The sequence below is a fragment of the Marmota monax genome, unplaced genomic scaffold (assembly GCF_021218885.2).
Source record: "Marmota monax isolate L192 unplaced genomic scaffold, Marmota_monax_Labrador192_F-V1.1 WCK01_AAM20220418_F8-fsc00059, whole genome shotgun sequence".
Classification (NCBI taxonomy): Eukaryota; Metazoa; Chordata; class Mammalia; order Rodentia; family Sciuridae; genus Marmota; species Marmota monax.
In genome coordinates, this window is record NW_026693595.1 from 5,035,288 (window position 1) to 5,058,447 (window position 23,160).

A 23,160-nucleotide genomic window follows, 5' to 3' on the forward strand; every position below is an offset into this window, starting at 1 on the left:
ACAGTTTTTTCTGGAGGTCAGATATCTCCTTCCTCCATTTGATTTAAAATTATTATTGTATACTGTTTCTGTGTCAACAATCAGCCTGAACAGACAATGTCTTTCAGGAATAATGTCTGTTGATTGTCTGTTGATAATGGCTGTTGATTTTTTTTTCCCATTGAGATAAATACAGCAGTGTGGAAACTACTATGACAAAGTATGCTTTGGTATCATTCTATACCTAGCAAATCCAGTGGCAGTACACGCAGAAGCCCTCACGGAGCATGAGAAAGCATATCGTCTATTTGGAAAACTGCAAGTAGTTACAAGGGCTAGATAAAAGGGGATGAAGACAATGGAAAGAATAAGCTAAATTATGAGAGATCTTGTTTGCCAAGCTAAAGAATTTGGCCTCTTTAGGGAAGGGGTATAACTGGATAAGATTTTGAGCAGCAATTAAAGATAAAAGAAAGGATGAGATCACTTAGGAAGTTACTGAAGTAATCTAGAAATGATATCCTTAAACAGTATAGTTGGCTGTGGCAGGGTTGACAGAAAGATGGACACAAACAAGGGAGATGATGAAGATGAAAAATGACCTACAGCCAGTAAATCGTTAGTGATAAAATGACTAATACAGTGTTGGGGCAAAGTCAAGACTGGGGAGAGTTTGGGAAGAGTGACTTTTAAGCCAGTTCTGAAATCTAGATTTCCAAGCACACTCCCTGATATTTTGATTTTGTCATTTAGGAGTTTCTGTGGCACAGATGATACTTAACCCACAGTTAAAGGATGGACAATGCTCTAGAGCAAGGCACAATTAATGCCAAGAGCTCATAAAGGGTGAGTTTATATAACAACCCATCTCTCTCCCTCATCCTCACCTTCCCAAGGTAAACTTAAAAGCACAAACTGAACAAGTCTGATCCTTGGAAAGTTACTTATGTACAGTAGAGTGGCACATCTATATGGGGGAAGGTAACTACCTGGTATTTTCATGTGTGGTTTGAGGACCATGTATATCAGAATTACCTTCAAGGCTTGCTAAGAACGTCACTCTTAGGCTCAACTCCAAGATATTAAGAATTCCTGGCATCTGGGATTCTGCACTTTGAACAAGCCTTCAGACGATTCTTAAGCACACCAAAATTGAAGAACTTCTCTTCTAAGCAGATGAAACAAGTTGATATTGCTAACGAAACCTCACCTCTGCTACTGGGAATACAAGTTTTAATAAGGTGATATACTTTACCTTAGAAAGAAAGTTATGATTATCACAACTGAAACAGCATTAGTTAGTATAGATAAGAAATAATAAAAGCTGGGTGTAGTGGTGCTTGCCTGTAACAAGCTTCTAGGCAGGCTGTGGCAGGATAATCTCAAGTTCAAGGCCAGCGTGGACAACTTTGACTCTGTATCAAAATAAAAAATAAAATGGGCTTGGATGTGTGTGTGGCTAGTGGTAGAATACCACTGGGTTCACTTCTCAGCACTTAAAAAAAAGGGAAATAAATACCTGGCAAGTGTTCTGTACAGTTCTAAGTATTTGTCAGCTATTATCAAACTATACTTGTCATTGATTTCACTTAAAAATCAATTTTCTCAGTTGATTATATTAACTACCTTGATGGATAACATGTTATTCTTACTCTACATACAAAGAAATCCGACAGATTAAATAATCTGCCTAAACTATTATGTCTATTAATTATCATTCAAGACAACACCCATGCCTCTAAATTCCATATTATGCCCTACTATTCCAGGTAACTTTTCTTCTAGAGACTAAATCTATAGCTGATTTTCAGTTTCACTATTGAGAGCATCAATTCTTTGGCAAGATTATCTTGAGTACTAAACAAGTGACTTGAAGAAATCTTTGAAACATATATCTGACTACCTGTATGCTTGACGAATGTATCAAATATCTTAGTCCCCAAAATGATCTCAGAATTGACAGGAAAATCCATGCTAGAGGCATAAATCAGTAATCCAGAAGGGCTATTATTTAATACATCATTTAAAAAGCTTTTCTAACAAAGGACATCAGCCCCAAATGTAATTTTCCCCAGATTTTTTAATCTGTCTTATAAAGTTCCTTAATTCAGACATTGTTTGACCCTGGCATAGCACAATATAGAAAACATCTATTATTTCTACTGACTTCCTCATGATTAAAAAAATAGAATTTATTCCTATTCCTGGAATTTAGTCCAATCAAAGTACACTAATGGATGGAAAACTATTCCTTCTTCATTCTTTTCTATTTCTTAATAAGATCAAATGTCAGACTAAAACTTAGTTAATTAGGGAATCTAAATTTAGGAAACACTCTAGGAAATGTGGGTAATTTCTAGATCAGTTATTCTCAGTCTTTGTTTCTGCTTCCCCTGTTCACATGCTCTTATCACATACAGAAGACAGTACATCTTAACAGGTAAGTAACAAATATTCTGGAGAAGGACAAGGAAGAAAATTTCTGATATATTATTTCCCAGTAAGGGACATCAAAACTATACATATGTGTGTGTGTTTCTGTCTTCTCACTTAAATCCCTGCCTGGTTTGATGCTGATCAATATTCTTTTTCTTACACAAGTCTTCCAGTGATTTCACATCCATAGACATAGTTATACTTTGGTCATTGTATTAGGGAAGAGCTCTTTACATAGTTTACTATATAATAGGTCTTTTGGTTTTTATCATAAAAATAATAGCAAGCTAAATAATTTGTACATAAAAGACTGCTACCATAAATCTATAAATCACATGTCTAATCCTTTATAAAAATTCTCCCTGTTGTTTTTACAACATTCCTGTGGCTAAGAGTAGGCATAATTATCCTCATTTTGCAGATGAGAAACCTGAGGCTCACAGAATTAAGAGATTTGCTTGAGGTCACAAAATTAATCGAGAGCAGCACAGGTAGCAGCCATAAAAAGATGCTTTTTAGTTTAGGGCATGCTATTAGGTTAAAAGTAGAAAGTGTTTCCTCTACAGCCTTCAAGTTCTTTTAAAATTTAAAAAACAAAAACAAACAAGCCTCCCCCCCCCATTTTGCAGAGTACACATTTCAATTTGTATAGTGTTCTGACTTATTCTAACACTGGTATTTTAACCGCTGTATAGTATGCAGTACATTATTTGTTTAAAAGCACAAAGTAAACTTCCAAAGTTAGAAAACCTCATTTAGAAAGAAACCATTATGTTCGTTAAGCAGTGTTCTAAGACAGGAGGATTTAGTTTTCTATCATCACCTATCTAAATAATGAAGGGTACCTAATTGTTGAACAATACAGGCCAACATATGTACAATTCAACTGGAATGCAAAAAGCCCTATTCAAGCAGCAATGGTGTAATGTCACAAGGCAACACAAATGTTTTTATAACCATTCATTAGAAGTTAGTCACAATTTGAGATCTTGTCCAACCAGTATGCTATGCCCTAAGTTAGTGATCTTAAGATAAACAACTGACTGACCACTGTTTAACATGTACTAAATAAATTAAAAAAAAAAAAAAAAGAATATTTCTTTCTTCCTAATACCATATTTAGGAACTTGTGGATTTAACATTTTCAAGCATACTAATTGGTAATATCCACAAACCAAGTGATTTTATCTTTTAAAATAAAACCACATTTTAAGTCATCTACTTGGGGCAGATGTAAGAAGACAATTACATCTTGAAGCTAGTAAACTTCTTCAAAGATAGTTGCCCTGCTCTGGTCATATTAACACATCAAAAAAAAAAAAAATCTATTTACACTGATAATGGATTCAGGAGTCAAGTCACATGAGGAAAAATTTAGGTTTGTAACATGATAATTTAGTTTAAAGCTCAGTTTTCACATATGACTTACCTAACCTTCAGCTGAGAGCATTTTCTTATCTTTTTTAAAGAGAAAAAGCATAAAGATATTGTTGATAACAAGAATATAAAATTAAAATATACTGAGCAAAGAATGCAAATCACCTATAACAAAATATAGTCCTACCTTGTATTTCTATAGTTTTTCTGAGATCTGAATTTTATTTATTTATTTATTTAGGCAAGCACTCTACTTCTGAGCCATAATCCCAGTCCTAAAATCTGAATTTGTTATACAATCCTTTTTTGTTATACAAATCCTGGTTTTCTCAAATCATCCCTGTGCAGAGGGAAGAAAGTGGTATTGTATTTGTTGTTACTCTAACTTATAGCAAGTTGATGTAACTCACCCAAGATTACATAAAGAGCGACTCAGTAGCCACACTAGCAGTCGGGGGAGTCTACTACTGGTGTTGCTCTAACTCCAAGTTTAGGGCTCCTTTCAACTTACCAAACTATAAATATATTGTAGATTAGAATTAAGCACAGCATGTATCATGACCATCTCTCTGCTGCCTACAGAAACAATTAAAAAGAGTAAGGGTAGCTGGTATGTACACCAGCCATCTCAAAGATTCAGAAGATTTATGATGCATAGTTCCTTCCTCATGTTACTTAAAATATAGTTGGAAAGACTAAATTAATGGGCATAAAATAAGTCGGAAGAGAAAGCATTATTTTTAGAGTTAAAATGGTATTTAAAGGAAGAGATTAACTGGTTGGCTTCTTAAACTGGGCTTTCAGAAGGATATGGACTGAATGGGAACCACTACAGACCCAGGCTAATTGATAGCCTCCAGATTAAAAGTTTTTTTTTTTTTTTAATCAAATTTCATTCAACTACAATCTGATGTGAGTAATGTACCTCTATTGCATATGACAAATTTATAAGGTGTGACAGATGGAAGAGGGGTTTTATGCTTTGGGGGGCTATTGTTAATCTTAAATACAGTAAGTCCTCAAAAGGTTTCAGATCAAAGTCTACAGTGATGCATTGATAATTTATAACAGCAGCAACTTCTCTTCCTTCAAACCTTCCTTGTACCTCTACAGTCAGAAGTTAAGATCAGAAATGGCTTTAACCCACAAGCAGAAGCAGGAAAGATAATGTGGATAATGTGTAGATAATTCTCTCAGGCCACTGTTTTTCAGCCTTTCCTGACATGCATGTGACTTGATTTTGGGTCTCATAGAGAATGAGGTGATTCAAAGAACTGCTTCAATCAAAAATGAGAAATCCCACGTTTTAAACGCTCAAGTATCTGAACAATATTGCAGTTCATATTTTTACTAATTGAAAACTCATTTCAAACCCTTAATTCAGCTATTTTTAATTTAAAAAAAACTTGTTTTATAAGATGCTCTTAGTAAAATTACTAGTTTGCTCACTATTACTTCTGTACAGTGATCTTATGGCCCCTGCTAGACTTTTAACACCATGAAAACTAGAATTGTTCTTATTTCCGTCTCCACAATGCCTAGCACAAATATCAAGCAACAATAGGCAGTCAGACTTGAAAATCTTGATGGCAACACTGATTTTTCTCTTATGTGGCATCTCTACCACCTCCAATCAGAAAAAATCTTTAGCCTGTATTTATTTTTAACTCCTAGGCTTGGTTGAAATCTGGAGCTATGGGTCTAGATATTATACTTCTAAAAGATTTACCTCTTCTATTTTATGATTCATTTTAACAAAAGCATTACATTTCACTGCCATATTATCAATCTTTATTTAAAATCAATTCAGTTTTACTAGATTCATGATTTATCACTATTTCTTCTTCTCTGTCTTTTTTTTTTTTCCTTTCTTTTTTGTACTAGAGACTGAACTCAGGGGTGCTTTGCCACTGAGCTACATCCCCAGTCCTTTTTATTTTTTGAGACAAGGCCTCCCTAAGTTGCCCAGGCTTTCCTTGAACTTGTGATCTTCCTGCCTCAGCCTCCTGAATCACTGGGATTATAGGCATTCACCACTGTGCACAGCTACCACATGTCTTTTTATAGTCTGGAGAAATTCCTAAGCATACTTTTCCTTTTTTTTTCTTTTGTTTTCAAGCACTAGGAATTGAACACAGGGGCACTCTATCACTAAGCTACATCCGCAGCTCTTTTTAATCTTTGTTTTGAGACAGGGCCTTGCTAAATTGCTGAAGCTGTCCTTGAATTTGTGATCCTCCTGTATTAGCCTCCTAAATCACTGGGATTGCAGGAGTGTGTCATCCAGAGTTTCTGGATAGTACCCCCACACACACACTTTTTTTTTTTTTTGGACAAAATTTAGTGCAAATGATTTTTTTTTAGTTCTGGAAAAAAAAAAAAAAAGCCATAACTTAGTTCTATAAAGAATTCTAAATTAAAAATGCTCCCATTATAGCACTTTGTAGACCTTGCCCTATTTTTCACAAGTAGCAAATGAGAACTCTGATGCCTGTAGTGTTATGGTGGCCTATGGGTAATCACTATTTTTTCTTTTTCCTGGAAGCTGGTAGGAATTTCTATCATTAGCGTTCAAAAACATCACATTGTCATGTCTAGGTAATATCTTTTTTTTCTGCAATATTCCTGTAAAGTAGTTGACACGGTCTAAGATTTTCTTCAACTTTGGGAAAATGATTTTTTTCTTTATTTTTAATCATTTCTTCCTCACCTTCCTTGATTTGAACAAGTCTATTACTACCTACTTTATATCTTAAATTTCCTTAAATTTTTATTATGAAGACAGGACAGCTTAAAGGGTCTCTACATTCAGATATTTAAATAGCTTGTTCATTTCCTATAAAAGATCTGATTTTTGTCATAAGCTACCAACTAAGTTAAAACAATCCCCTCAGATATGGGTTCAGTTTTCCAGAATTCTACTTCTTTGTCCCATTTCTCCCCAAGCCACACAGTACACAAGGGAGTTAGTCCACTGTCTCCTTTGACTTCAATAATGAATATAAATTCAAACATTATATATGTAAAAGCAACCATAATATTCTTTATTTTTTTTTCCCATTGTGGACTGAACCCAGGGGCGTTTAACCACTGAGCCACATCCCCAGCCCTTTAAGTATTTTATTTAGAGACAGTGTCCCGCTAAATTGCTAAGGCTGGCTTTGAATTTTTGATCCCCCTGCCTCAGCCTATTGAGCCGCTGGGACTACAGGTGTGCGCCACTGAGCCTGGCCATAATCTTCTTTTATCTAGACAATACATGACAAGTTATCCCATAGGACTATTCTAACTCTATTGAAGACTATATCTAGCACTATTATGTCATTGATGTTCACATGAAACACGATATCATGTTCCATAATGTCTTGTGATAAAAGTTAATGATCGTCTACTGAACATTCAACATACACAAGTATATATTATGCTAGCAAATATATTATGCAAATTGATGACTTCAGTGACATGAGTAATTTCAAAACAAACAAGTCAGACACCTGTTAGGAAAGGGTGAGCATTTAATAATATATAAATCTTTACAGAACAACAAAGTATATAAAATAATCCCAAACTCAGATTAATATTTCATATCCATGATGTTGTGAATGACTTAATAATATCAAATGACCTTCAAAACTGAGTTTGAGTAACACCAAGTTAATTCTACTGCTAAAGGACCATCGCTTGAAAATTGTTACACATACATAGCTTCATTACCTACAAGAAGAAATACTTTTTTGTTAATTACCCTGCTGAAACAAACAAACAAAAAAGCTCCTGCCCAAACAAACAAAAAAAAGCTACTGACTTAGTTGCAAAAGAACAATTTGAATAATTACATTAACATTACAATGTAAACCCAATTGTTCCAACTAGAAATAAACTTGATATCACAGAAATGTCCTCCATTAAGTTCTAAAAATGTCATTCCACCTCATGAATAAGCAGATAAAAGAGAAGAGAATTAGGAAGGCTATTGAGATAATCAGCCCAAAGCTATGGGAAAGTCTAAGCTTACACCTGATATTTTTAGAAACCCAAAACCCTACAGGGACTGTTGAAAAATCAAATCACACTGATTTCTTTCAGTCCAAAGAAGGATTATCTGAGATTGTACTGTACATATGAAGTAGAAAGATGATCGATCCATCAAGGTGCTTTTCCATATTCACTAACATTATTTCTGTAAAGAGGCTGGCCATTGAGGTACCTATATATCCCTCTCCTTTCTTCCCCAAAAGCTATGACTTATTTTAAAATACTTCATATTTTTGAAGAGAATGGCTATATTTGATAAAGAGAGATGATACTGACCAAGAGAAGGTGATGGCATTCTCTGGATCTAGGTGGCAGTTATATGACTGTATTCATTTGTGAGAATTTGTTGGATTGTATTATAATATACATACTTTTCTATATGTTTTTAAGTTATATTTCATTTTATTCTTTTTTTTTTTTTGGTACCAGGGATTGAACTCAGGGGTACTCAACTACTGAGCCACATCCCTAGGCCTATTTTCTGTTTTATTTAGAGACAGGGTCTCACTGAGTTGCTTAGCGCCCCGCAGTTGCTGAGGATGGCTTTGAACTTGCGATTCTCCTGTCTCAGCCGCCCAAGCCGCTGGGATTCCAGGCATGTGTGACCGTGCCTGGCAATTTAAGTTATATTTCTTTTCTTTTTTTTTTAAATTTAATTTTATTTATTTATATGTGGTGCTGAGAATCAAACCTAGTGCCTCATACATGCCAGGCAAGTGTACTATGGCTGAGCCACAGCCACAGCTCCCTTAAGTTATATTTCAATAAAAAAGTTCAGTAAGTGAAAATGCTTTATGTCTACCTTTTTCCACTTTTAAAATTAACTACTAAAATGAGATTCCTGAATGAAGAATTTATATCACACTCATCTTTGTCAGTGTTTGGTACATGATAGTGACCTAATAACGATAGGTGAATTAACACAGATCAGTAATCAATTATATTATGCCAATAAGAACTACTCAATTTCCATACTTTCATGCCACCTCATAGGATTGTTGGTCCACAGTATATATTATACACCATGAGTAGTTCAAAAATGTTTTGAGTCCCTGTCTTTAGTAGATTGTATTTATGTATGTGTATAAGAAAAAGAAGCCAAGACATGTACACTAATAACTAAGATGACATGCATCCTATGTATGGTGAGGCTAAGAAATGCCACAGGGAAATAGAGGGACATTCCAGCCAGGATCAACCAGGAAAGGCATCACTGAGGCAGTAGCACATGAGCATGATGAACGTCTTAGAAAGATAAAGGAATGAACTGACATTTACAAAATGTTCAACACTATATGTCAGGCACCATATGGGCATTTTCAAAAACTTTTAACATTTGAAATATAGTTAAAACCCATTAAGATTCTGAAAAGTTAAGATATTCGTCCAAGATCACACAGCCAGTAAATAGCAGAGAAATTGACCTACATCTTTTGACTCCAAAATCAGTATCTTTCTGCTAAACCAAGTTGCCTTTAGTAGATATGGTCTTGAATGAGAACTTGATAACTTTGGGCCAAAAAATAAAAAACCTCACATCTGAAATCTTACCAGAACAGGATTTTTTTCTCTACCTGATGCAAATACTTCAAAATGTCTTTATTTTTTCACGGTAAACTGACCAAAGCCAAAACAAAACCAACTATGTGTCTACTTACAAGAATGATGGCCTAAATTGACAGTATTCGAATTTTCACTTATAGCCTAATATGAATCCACCCGATTACCCTTTTTGGTAAAAAGGTCTTATTCAACTACTAGAATTGCCCTAGAGAGTTAATAATAGAGAGATTTCCTTCTTATGCGTTTGTCACCACATAATGTAATATATTCATTTTGCCAAAAGGCATCAGTGCCAATTTGTAATCTTGTTTTGGAATAATCATTGGGGTGAGGGGATAACTTCACAGACTCGCCTATTCTTGCCTTTCTTTCTCCCTTGGTCACTCAATGGAATACTTCTGAGGCACCTCCAATATGTCTCTTCCCTCAAAGATAAATGAAGAAAAGCCCTGTTTCTGAGATTGTCCAGTATAATAATTTTACCTGATTCCTTTTTCATTTCCCTTTGTTTTCACATTAAGCTAAACTCATTCAACTTTTTGATCAACAACATATACACTCACATGCACCCAGTCTTCCATCTGGTTTATTCTTCCTTGATCCCACATCACCAAGCTCCACTATCTCTTTGAGGAAAATAATTATGTTATTCCCTTTCTCACCCATTATTTTAATTATAATGGTACTTCTCTTGTCAAAGCATTTAATACAGTTTTTTTTAAAGAGAGAGAGAGAATTTTTTTAATATTTATTTTTTAATTTTCGGTGGACACAACATCTTTATTTTATTTTTATGTGGTGCTGAGGATCGAACCCAGCACCCCGTGTATGCCAAGTGAGCACTCTACTGCTTGAGCCACATCCCAAGCCCTAAATACAATTATATTTATTTAATTTATTCAGTCACCAACTACTTACTTAATACCTTGTATGTACCAACCCCTAGGTATTGAGGATAAAAAAAAAATCCTTTCCTTTATTTATAATATTCTAAGGTGAGCTATAAATAAAATAAACAATATAATGTCCAAAAGTAAAAAGGCTATAAAAATTAAAACAATACAACAATACAACAGTTCAATTTTGCTGATGAACTGAAACATGGAATGTGAGAAAGGCCAAAAGTCTAGGATGATACTCTTATTTTTGGTTTAAGGAACTGGGTAAATGGTAGAGTGCTTTACAGAGTTACAGAACATGGGGGAAAATTTTTTTGAGAGAGGAAAAAAAAAAGAGTTCCTTCTTTGCCATCTTATGCTGGAGATCCCTTTTAGAAATCTTAAGAACAGAGGTCAAGTACGTACTTAAACATACAACTCTGCAGCTCAGAAGAAAGTTTGACCTGGAGTTCAAAACCTAGGAATTACAAGCACAAAGATGGCATGGCAAGTTGTGGACTAAATTATTATTGATGCATCTACATTGACACATTTTTTTTCACTTGAAATGACTAAATTTTGTTTTGTTTAGTGTTATTATAGATGGAACCCAAGGCTTCTCACACTGCTTAGCAAAAAGGTTTGAGTATTTTTGTTTATTTTTATTTATTTATTTATTTATTTTTGTGGTGCTGGGGATTGGACCCAGGGTGTTGTGCATGCAAGGCAAGCATTCTACCAACTGAGCCCAGCCCAAGGACTGAGTATTTTTTACTAAACATCTTGTATATCAGACATCAATGACCTCATCATGAGTGATTTTAGTGAAATGATGGGTGCAAAAACAATATGAGATGAAAAAAAAATGGGGAGGGCACGTAAAGAAGTGGAAAAGCAGGAACTTTTCTATAAAGGGAAGAAAAAATAGGGTGGCAGCTAGAAAAAATAGATTCTAAGGAAAATTTTTAAAGAAATTGTATAAAGTCATTAAAGATGGAAAGATTATGTAAGAGTATATATGAACAACAAAGGAGTTTTGCACCTTTAAGTCTTTAGATAGGCAAGAAAGGATGAACTCCAGGGTACAAGGGAAGGGGCTGGCCTTAAGGAGGGAATGGCATTTCACCTATTGTAATAGGAAGGCAGGATATATAGGTACTGGTATGGGTAATTTGGTAGGTGTGGTGGTAAAATAATAGAAATCTAGATCTAAGTAGGCTTAGAATTCTGTCAAGAATAGTCATATTGATGAAACCAGACTCTGAGTTAGAAGTAAGAACATGAATGAAGTACCGTGGAAAGTAGAAATATTAACGGACAAGAGCACCTAATGGGGTTTAAATATGTACACATACACACACACAAATTTACAGCTGAGGCATAAGCAAACCAGTAGATGGTGATACTTCTTTGTTGTTGTTAAGTTTATAAGTACAACAGTTACCAACAGTAATAAGGTTAGAGTTTGCCTGTGGGAATAGACTTCTGAGGTGGGAGGATGTCTAACAGCTGAGAGGTCAGATAGATGTTGGATGGATTATCCAGGTGTATGTAGCAATTACTAAGTATGATGACAGGAAATGTGAAAAGGCAGTGAGCCAAGTCACTAATGAGGACATGTAATGAGAAGGTTAGTACTGGGATGAAGGGGATACTCTTCTGATGATATGTATTTCAGATGGGCTAAAGTATTTGAGTGAAAAGAAATGAACTAACACAACAAACGGGAGTCAGGTTCCACCTGGGAGGAGGTGAAGATGTGAGGCAAAAAAATATCACCTAAGAAGTCTATTCAGAAACAGTGTTCCCAGAAGAATCGGGTATGGCAAGAAAGTAACAAATTTTAAGTATATGTCTCTATTTAGTGACAATAAACTATAAATTCATGAAGGCAAATGGAAGGGTAAGGGAGGGGCACCATAAAGTTGGAAGACTGCATCAGATTAGGAGATGTGCAATCCAAATGGGGTAAGATTTTCCAGTAATGATGGCTGACAAGGAAATCTTAGACACTAAAAAATCAGCCAAATGAGGCAGAGTGATGCAAACCTGCTACTACAGCAACTTGGGAGGCTAAGACAGGATGATCAGCCTGGGCAACCTAGCAGGACCCTGTCTTGCAAAAAAAAAAAAAAAAAAAAAGTGCTGGGGTGTAGCTCAGTGGTAAAGTGCCCCTGGGTCCAATCTCTATTACAGGGGCTGAGGAATAGCCAAAGAAATAAATACCCTATGTAAGCTTCATAAGTCTAGCTTAGGATCGTTCCAACAAATTCCCTTTTTGCTTAATTTAGCAGCTAAAGAATCTTAATGCCAAATACCTTTTTGTACACTGCCTTGCACACATCAGAGGAATTCAGAGAAAGAATATTTATTTACTTCATTCAATACATTTAAATGCTATTTGGACTAGAGTGATAAGGAAAAGTTGAGAAAGAAACCTTGAGCATGTTATATTGCTTTATCCCCTTCTCATTTCTTCATCTCACAAAAGCCATTGTTTAAAAAAAAAAAAATGAGAGAACTGACCATTGAGGATGAAGTGAGCCAGCAGCAGGGGTGTTCGGAGGACAAACAGGATTCTCAGTGCACCTACCTATGACCTTATGATAACACTTCTGCAGGTGTGGAAAGAGCCCTATGGCTTAAAATAACAAATGCCAGACTGTAACTCTCAGTCCAGTTCTGTGTCCAATTGTACCACTCTCTGCACAGTGTTTTCTGAAAGGACAAAGGACCATTTTGGTGGGTAATTTATAAAAAATTATAACTTCCCCTTTCTCCAATGAACTAATATGCCTGGATGAAGAATCTGAGACTTATTTGTTTCTAACAACGTAGTATTTAACTTTATGTAGAAATAAGTATTGATAAGATAATTATAAAATATCATAATTAATTCAATAGTGAACATAGTACCATTACCTAACCCAACAGATCAAGCCAAGACAAATTAATTTCAGTTGCTATTCATTATATATAAAAGGAAGTGTCTAAAATATTTGATTAATGCAGAAAAACAATTATATTGTTTGTAGCAGGTGTCAACATCAAGAAATGTGCAGAAGTGTTTTACTGGCTTCAAGCAGTAGCAAGTCGGGAATGAAAGTATATGGAAATCTCTAGGAATCATTTTGTGTGAAAGGAGAGAAAACGAAAGGTAAAGAATAGTATAGAATGCAGCACTTAAAACAATGAAAAAGACAAGAGAAAAGCAAATAGTTCTACTAGCGCTGTGACTTTCATTAGGTATGATATGTAATATATATGTTATGTTGAATCTAAAACCAGATCAATGAAACAGGAGATACATTTAATATCAAAAGAGACTCATCTCTATATCACTAGAATGATCTCTAGATTACCTAAGATAATCATCTCAAAACTAATGTGGAGTCTACATCTGCTCAATTGCTTTGCTCAATGGAAACCCACTGGCTTAACCCCCTAATTGCTGACACCCATTGGTTGAGAAATAACACTTATTCCCAGGACTAGCACTTTATCATTCACACTTAAATTTACTTACACCAAGGATTACTTGAACCAATCTGGGGCAGTTCCCTACAGTTTAACATTCCTGGGCTGGTGGAGATGGGACAAACATCCAATAACATCATATAATCCAATTCCAAAGTACCTGGATTAAAAAGAACCTTTTCAATAATATAGAGGTTTTTACACAGCAAAGTTTTATTCATTTCATTTATTTATTTTGGTACTACAGATATAACCCAGGGTCGCTTTACTATTCTGCTACAGCCCCAGCCTGCCCTCCCTCATTTTTTTTTTTTTTTTTTTTTTAATTTTGAGAAAGCATCTCACTAAGTTGCTTAGGGCCTGGATGAGTTGTTGAGGCTGGCCTTGAACTTGATATCCTCCTGGCTCAGCCTCCCAGGTTGCTGTGATTACAGGCATATATTTATTCATTTTACAGTGTCAGGTATCATGGCCAACTAAATTAGGATTAAAACTATCTTAGAGTAAGATTAAAAAAAAAAAAAAACAGAATCCAATCTCAGTAACTTAATGTACAAAATCAACTCTGTAATCATTATCTGTACTTTTACAGAGAGACAAACTCAAGAATCATTAGAGTTTGTAGATAAAACTTTATGAATAGAAAAAGCTGAAAAACAATTAGTAGAACTGTTATTTGTGATTAGCTAAGGTATTCAATACCTGTTAAGACTGTTAACTTGTTTTTGTTATACTCCTGAAGAAAAAATGTTTTTGTTTTTTTTTTTTCAAAAGGACTGATATAGGTAGTGTTCCTATAACTTTCCCTAAACAAAAAGCAAACTCAGTTCTTTTGCTGAAATACCTATTTTTTGGTATGAGGGATTGATCACAGGGGCAATTTACCACTGAGCTACACCAATTCTTTTTTTTTTTTTTTTTTTTTTGAGATAGAGTGTTGCTAACCTGCTAAGGACCTAAGTTGCTGAGGACTGGCTTCCAACTTGGGATTCTTCTACCTCAGTCTTCTGAATTGCTAGGATTATAGGCATGTGCTATCATGCCCAACTAATACCTATCTTTAATTGAGGCAAAATTTACATGAGTGGCATATGCAGACTGAACTGTACAATTCAGTCAGATGTGATAAATGTTTTCACTTTGTGATCTTCACCCATCCACTACCCCAGAACATGCCTATTCTAGTCAATCCCCCTACCACTCAAGGAATTGCAGTTTAAATTTCCACACAAGGTATCATACAGAATGTTCTTTTTAATTTTTCCCTCTACATAATGTTTTTGATATTCATTCACAGTTTGTATGTATCAGTAGTTCTTTTTTAAAAAATAGCAGAGTACAGGAGGCTGAGGCAGGAGGCCGGTCTAGAAATTTAGCAAAAGCCTATCTCAAAAGAGAAAATAAAAAGGCTAGGGGTATAACTCAGTTGTAGTGCATCCCGGAGTTCAATCTTCAGTACCATCAAAAAAGAAAAATAAAAAACACTCCAAGGTATGTATCTGCCATAATCTGCTTATATAGCTCCTAATAATGAATATTTGGGGGCTTTCCCCATTTTGGCTACTGCAAATAAAGGACCTAGTAAACATAAACTCCTATTCTGCTGAATAAGTATAATTGTGTTGCTTAAATTTAAGACAACTTTTTGTCCGAAGCAAACCAGAAGCTGAAGGATTAGACTGATTTAGCATCTTCTTTTACGTTAAGTGAGCAAAAGGAATCGTAACTAGAAAGCCTGGCTTATTAGGTGAGACTCACCCCAACCTGCATGATACTCCAGAAACCACATTCAGTGAGGAGAGACTCTTTCCTTTAAACATTACAAACAGGCAGTGTTCTGTCCATTTTCTGTTTCCATAACAAAACACCTCAGGCTGGGTACTTTATAAAGAAAAGAGGTCTATTTAGCTCACAGTCTTGGAGACTCAAAGTCCAAGATCTGGAGGCCCCATCTATTCCACCTCTGTTGAAGGTTCCCTTTGTTGCACTACAACATGGCAGAGGGGCAAAAAGGGAAACAGCCACAGGCAGAGGTGGCCAAGCACATAGCATAGTCTTACTTTATAAGAACTCAACTATTATGACAACTCACTCACTCCACAAGACCAACAACAATCGCTTCTGAGATCAACACCTTCCTAAGTACTTAATCACCTTCCACTGGAACTCATCATTTAAAAGTTCCACCATCTTTCAACACTACAACATTGAGGACCAAGTGGTCAGCACACAAACCTCTGCAGAACAAATCATATTCAAAGTATAACAGAAGGAACAGCAATAAAGTTCACACATCTTTGTCCTGACCTCAAGTCACAAGGCCTCTACTGCACACAAAAATACAGAAAAAGACATCCATACACACTTATATAATAGAGGGCTTTTCAATTACTTGCCCTTTAAGGTCTCCTCAAACAGATTCCACCTCACCAATGGATAGCTACCTGATAATTTTTGTAACTTTGGGTGCATAATTCACTCCCCTAAGCACTAATTTCCCAGTATGTGATATAGGATAATTATGGCATCTATCCTAGTGTTATTTTGAAGATTAGATCTTGTGTAGCAGGTTGGCTTAGTGCATAACACACTTAAGTACACAAATATTAGCTATTATTAATATCACTATATTTCCAAAGCTAGAGTATAGTCAGTCAGACTTTCATTTTCTATCTTCATAGCAAGGTGAAGATCAGTTTCCAAAATGAGTGTGTTCCACAATAAATTAATTCAGCAAGTATTCTGTAAACTAGAGTTCATAGCCAAGCAAGTTTTAGCTTAATTTTCTAAAAAACTGCAGAACATCTCATCAGTTGTTCATGCCAATGTACACTATTCCTGTCCCCATAGTGAAATCTAGCATATAGCATTTTCGAAGTAATGACATTTACTATTTCCCTATTACAAAAATCTCATGTCTCTGGGGCACTAAAAAATACACTTTGGGAAATACTAGTTAAAAACAATGCTGACTATTCATATAAAACAAACAGCAGCCTCCAGAGGATGACATATGCTCTTCCCATTTCATTCAGTTAAATATTATCTATACTTCCAATCTCAGAAGAACCTTCCTAAACACTCCAAACTTAATCCTACTATATACTCTTTGGCTCCTTAGACTTTTCTTTCATAATTCTTACTGCTATTGGTATTAGCATACTTGAAAGATTATTTGACTAATGTCTGTCTCCTGTCCCACCAAACTATAAGCTTCAATTATGGTAGTGACTGTGTATTTTACTTAACCCTATATCCCCAGCATCTAGTAGACTATGGCTGGTACCAGACACTAGATGTGGAATAAATGCATGGATACAAAAATTTCACTGCAACCTTTTAAAAGCCACAATAAAAAACTAAAAAGAACTCAAATGTTTATTAACAGAAAAGTAATTAAGTAAATTCCTGTTTATATTACATTATTCACCCATTAAAAACAAAGAACTTAATCTCCATGCTCTGATACACCCACTTTGCTAAATGAGAAAGAAAACATACTTTATTGCATACACACTACAGATGTACATAGATGTCTAGAAACACTCACAAGAAACTTAACAGTGATTAAACCTAAACAGGACTAGGGCTGGGAACAGCAATTATCACTTTCATGTTTTTTATACTTCTCTACTGTTTCCACATTCTTCAACAATTTTGAAGTTCTTTTCTAATTAATTTTTTTTAGGCTTTAAGCAACTTCAGATCAAAATAAATTATAATTTGCTTTATGCTTAGTGCAGATTCATATCCCTATTTCTTTAAAAATGTTTGAAATGATCCTCACAGCGATCCTGAGAAGAAAGTAAGACAAAATATTTTAATAACCCAGAATTATAGATTAAAAGCTATAGGGAAATTGCCTGACATAACAAAACAAATGATAGACCTGGAGCTAAAAAGATCTTTTCTCTTAGTTCAAAATTCACTACGTATCATTATCTCTCCAGTAGAGGAAACAAGGCTAACTTACAGAATTGACATTTTATTACCAAATTTAAACGTATCCCCTTTTTCACCCTTCCCAACCACCACTTGCACACTGCTGACCAATGACCACAGCGGCAGGGCCTTTTTAAAATAACTCCCGTGACAGGAGATTACAAAAGGCGATTGCTACTTTACTGTTAGATAATTTCCTCATATTAAGCTGAAACTTATCTTTCTTACTCTGACCCTTTGGTACAAATTTGTTCATTTGAAGTGCCACAACAAAATTTCTCTCTTTTTTCTAGAATATATTTAAGTATGAGAATGGGTGCTTTATCTGGATATACTTCCCCCCCAAAAAACATCTATCATTACCCAACTTCTAATTTCAGTTAAGTCCTGATAAATCACTTGGCAGAGGAGAATAAAAGAGAAGTATCATGCACAACATTTGAGTTCTTTTCAGTTTTTTACTGTGCCTTTTAAAAGGTTGCAGTGAAATTTTTGTATCCATGCATTTATTCCACATCTAGTGTCTGGTACCAGCCACAGTCTACTAGATGCTGGGGATATAGGGTTAAATAAAATATACAATAGGTGTAACCTATTGATAATTGGCACAGTGTTGGAAAAATCTTTCCAAATATTGCTTATGATTTTCTTTCTGAAAATTTGCTCTATTTAAGTGGGAGAAAGGAGAAGTCCTTAGAGGATAATTTACTGAACTGTCTTACACTTCACCTTGTAAGTTACGAGGTAAAACTAATCACTTCTGACTTTAAAGGGAATTACCACACATTTCTTACCAGTCCTGAGGTAGAGTCAGACGGTTCTGGAAAGTCTTAGCTTTAGACACAAGATTTTTGAGCCAACTATGTATATTATTTATTAGTTCTTAGTAAAACATTTGTTCCTTAGTAAAATATTTCTTGCTATTTTTGTCAGAACTTCCAATAACAAATAATCTGGTGGTCTGACCTACTGAAAAATGAGACTTCTTCACAATTTTAAAGAGGAAAAGGAAATCAAAATCAAAATCCTTGTGACAAAACTGTAGACATCTATTTGGTATAGTGCAGCTTTTTCTTTTTTCTTTCTTTCTTTCTTTTTTTTTTTTTGGTACTGGGGATTGAACTCAGGGGAACTCATCCACTCAGCCACACCCCCAGTCCTTTTTTGTATTTAATTTAGAGACAGGGTCTCAATGAGTTGCTTAGTGCCTCACCAAGTTGCTGAGGCTGGCTTTGAACTCGGGATCCTCCTGCCTCAGCCTCCTGAGTCTCTGGAATTACAGGCTTGCACCACCACTCCTGGCTAATGCAGCTTTTTTATTCTGGTGTAACCTATTGATAATTGGCACAGTCTTGGAAAAATCTTTCCAAATACTGCTTATGATTTTTCTTCTGAAAATTTGCTCAATTTAAGTGGGAGAAAGGAGAGGTCCTTGTAGGACAATTTACTAAACTGTCTTACACTTCACCAATATGTATCACAATTTGTAATGACATATATCTTGTCTTAATTATTGCCCATATTATGCAGAAAACTCTTAAGTTCTATAAAGAGTCAATACTTGTGAATACTGCACAACCAGGAGCATAGGGCCTTGCACATGGAAGGTGCTCATTAAATATTTGTACAGTAAATGAAGAGACAGAGGAAACAAAATAAGACTACAGGTTACTATAAACAGATGACTTTGCTTTCTCACTCAACTAATTACTTACTGAACACCCATTATGATCATTTAGTTTAGCATTACAACAATCCTTCCAGATTTCTCACTTGAGACAACATTAAAGCTCAGATAAACATTAAATAACTCAAGTCTCAAACCTAATACATTTGAATTCCAGTTTAAATATCAAGTTTATCTGATGTAATGTTGGTCTCTAATATGCCCTTGTGTCGTCAATTTTGTCCTCTCCATAGGGATAAGGGTGCAGGAAGAGATGACCACAGTAAATTAGTAGTTACATACAACCCAATTTCTCTGGCTTATCGAAACAGTCTGAATTTTCTACCAGTTTACAGAAGTTCTGCTAAAGAAGTAAAAGACTTTATAAAGACCAAAGCTACCAGTTTTACACAAATCGAATAATTTGCTTATCAAAACAATCTTAAGAAAAAGAGAAATTCCCATTACGTTGGTGAGGACACTGAGGCTATTGCTTGCATAAACTTGGTGCAAATTCTGAAAGAGACACTCGTGCCATAATCCTTGTTTTCCTACCCCAAACGAGAAAGATCCAGATGGGAGCGTTCAACGACTCAATTTTCTCATTGGCACCTTAGGTTTGAAGAGGGTCCCGGTCCACTCTGTGCAATTAGTTAAGTGTGTCGATCGTGACAAGTATTTACGAGGAGACAACATATCCAGGTCAAACAAAGGGCGTGGGAATAACATTTTAGAAAGGGCTGCACTGCAGCCAAGACTAACCCTGGGCTGCGGTCCACACTCGCTCTCGCCAACTGCACTGATTTCCTCACTCCCCCTCCAATAAATCACTTCTTCCTGGAGTCAGAGTTAGTACAACAGGCAGGTTCCTACCTTGGTCTGGGCACTCTTATCGAACTTGTCATTTCTGAAGCTAAATGTATTCTGATGCTTCTGAGGCCTGGAACGAGCCACGTTGCCCTTCTGGGAACTCATCCCCGAAACCACAACCACCTCAAGTAGAGTGTACCTAAAAAGTTGCAGGGAAGACCAGAGAGCTTCCTCCCCAGGTGTTGACGCTTCTCTCGTGACCCGGAAGGAACTTATCCAGCCTTTCCGCCCCCAGTCGGCACACGTGACTCCCTGTGGTGGTGAAAGGACATCCTCTTGCCCTCCCAGCACTTGGTGCAGGGAACTCCACAAGGCTCAGCCTCTACCAGCGCCCCCGACCCCCCCGCCTGCGCAACCCTTGCCTCTAACCGGGTGAACAAGTCCCACTTTCTTCGAAATGAGCATTCTCCCATTGACCCGAATGCGGCAGTCCATCACGGCAGAGGGGAGGGTTTCCTCTATTCCTATTGGCTCTTCCTTTCCGCAATCCCCGCCTCCTGCCGAATCCGTTCAGCCTCTCCGGAAGTCGGCTGCGCTACCGACTCTACTGAGCGGCTTGTGATTGGTGCAAATTGGGCGAGGAAGGGCTTCGTCCCTCCCCACACCCGATCGCAGGCTGGAGCCCGGGTCAGCTTGGCACCTTCCTCCAGTCAGTGACCAACTCTTGGTGTAGCAAGGTCTCGGCTATCCCCCTCCGTTCCTATCCAGTGTCTTTCCCGCTACAAGAGCAAGCCCAGCGCCTGGCGGGCTGAGGAGGAGAAAGAAAGGAGAATTGAAGAGAAGAAAGACCTGGCTGGGACTGGGTGTTGTCTACAGTGCCAGAAAAGGAGGCGGTGGCAGCGTCTGCGACCACGGCCGCTCGGGACGTGAGGCCCGAGAGCAGCCGGCGCCGGCGGCCGCCGCTCCAGCTCCTCGAGCCGGGGCCGTTAGTCAGCAGAACGCGAGCTTGTGTGGAGAAGAGCCGGCGCGAGGCGAGACTCGGGGCTCCCTCAGACCCCGCGGTCCTTCGTCCCGGCTTCGGGGACTGCAGCCCTCGTGCCCCCTCCTCGCCTGGGCCCGTCCGCGGACTGCGAGAGTCCGGTGGCCGGAGCGCGGGTCGCGCCTCGTGGAGGACAACGCGTCGCAGACGTTCTCTCCCGACCCCCTCTACTCGGCATCTCGGCGGTGGCCGCCTCTGTGCAGGTGCGTGGGGCCGCGGATGGGACGCGCTGCGGCTGCGGCCGGGCTCGGGGAGGGGGCGCTAGGCCGGGAGCCGCAGCGCGGGAGGGACTGGCCGGGGCCGGCGGGGGAGGGGAGCGGGAGGCGTCTTTGTTGTTGGCGACCGAGATGCCTCTCCGCGCCGGCAAAGGCCGGAGACCTACTCCCGGTCGGGTCGGTGTATTGAAGAGGACTCTGGTGTATTGGTGAAGGGGTAGGTGGGAGGGTCCTTGCGTTCCGCGGAGCTGCTGGAGTCTAGGGGTGAGGGAGAGACGGACGCCCTGGGAAGGTCTTGGGTCCTCCCCAGCGGGGAAGGGTCTTGTTTCACTTCCTTTGCTTTTCTCCCAGTGGACCGAAAGATGGGGTCGGGTTTACATTCCTCTCCTTCGCTCTCTGAGATTCGCCGGTGCCTAGCAGCTTTCTACTCAAGGTCCTCATCGTGCCAGCCTCGATTTTAGATTGAATCTGCGCCGAGCTTGGTGATTTGTGTATTCTGGCCGGGCCGTCGCAGGGTTCTTCTTTAGATAGTTGAACTTTCATCTGCTCTAGGATATGCTCATCAGGGATCAACTTTGAATTGGAAAATTAAGAGTTTGGGTTTGAAATTTTATTTTACCCCTGAAACAAAGTTGTGGATTGTATTGTGTGGAGGATGTTCGTAGAGAGGCTCTAAACTCGGCTTCTTGTTTTTTTTTTTTTTTTAAATGTTGATCTAGTGTGAGATTTCTGCCTTTCTTTGAACATGATGCTTTAAATCAGTGTAAGGTACATTAGGTAATCAAAGGGTGAATAACGGAATATAGAGAGGGTGACCTTTAAATTTTAGCTATTTAGTTTCTGAAAGGTATTCCTCTAACACTTTCTGTATAATGCTTGATCCATAAGATGATTCATTGGCTTTTTTAAGTATTCGGTAAATAGGATTTTGGATGTCTTGTGTCAGCATTTGAAACTACTACGTTTGGACTCTAAAGTTAGAACATGTAATAAAATTAATATGTTTACGTTGACAGGAAGGTTTGCAATAATGGACTTTTCTCCATTAAGAATTAGTCTCTTCGTATGTTTATCTTAGGAACTCGGGTAATAGTCACAAACAAGACATTATTTTGATAATTACCAGGATTGCTAGTACTCAGTAATCTAAGACTGCCTAATTTCATGCTTGTTGGAGAAATTTTTTTGGAAGAAGTGGTAGTGGCCTTACTTAAAGAGCAGCGAAGTTGTGTTAAACTTCTAAAGATACAAATTCTTTTTTGTGTCATAATTGATATCTTATTTGAGATCCAGGAGGAAGTGAAAAGCTCTCTCACCCACATTTTGTCCTCTCTTTTCTCGTACTCTAGCATTAATAAGGTTAATTGGCAAGGATAGGATTAGATTTTCAGCAGTCTAGGTGGTTTTAATTTTGTCTCTTGGTGTTCAGTCCTCTAGTTGATATGTGTTTTGTTTCCTTGAGTATCTTTGCCCATTTTGAAATGTGTATGAAATGGTAGTTGACAAAGAATGTTTTATTTCGTGGGACAATAACTATACAGCATCCTAACAATTTCTTTTTTTTAAGTTAGCTTTGTGAACACAAAACTAGGCAAGTGGTATCTGTTCCAAGTTCTGTTACTGAATTGGTATACAACTCCAGGCAGTGCTATCTCACATCTGAGTCAGTTTCTCCATCTGTAATATAGAGCTAATAAAATGTGCCACCTGCTCACTTTATAGAAAAGGCAGTGAGAATTTATA

The 23,160-nt window shown here is 37.3% G+C and overlaps 2 protein-coding genes across 3 annotated transcripts in view; one reads left to right on the plus strand and one right to left on the minus strand.

The window, feature by feature from the left end:
- Positions 1–20,600, minus strand: part of CUNH9orf85 (chromosome unknown C9orf85 homolog) — a 60,647-nt gene extending 40,047 nt beyond the window's left edge. Inside the window, exon 1 of one of the 2 annotated variants that reach the window (XM_058584011.1) lies at positions 20,227–20,600. Coding sequence is in view for 1 of the 2 variants with exons in the window: in XM_046459466.2 (XP_046315422.1) it covers positions 20,227–20,328 (102 nt within the window). In the remaining variant the exon portion in view is untranslated. The remainder of the gene's footprint in view (positions 1–20,226) is intronic. The other variant, XM_046459466.2, reaches the window with a different exon arrangement.
- Positions 20,601–20,803: 203 nt separating this feature from the next.
- The window catches only part of Abhd17b (abhydrolase domain containing 17B, depalmitoylase), a 40,431-nt gene continuing 38,074 nt past the window's right edge, over positions 20,804–23,160 (plus strand). Inside the window, exon 1 of the mRNA XM_046459464.2 lies at positions 20,804–21,405. The gene's annotated coding sequence lies outside the window, so the exon portion shown is untranslated. The remainder of the gene's footprint in view (positions 21,406–23,160) is intronic.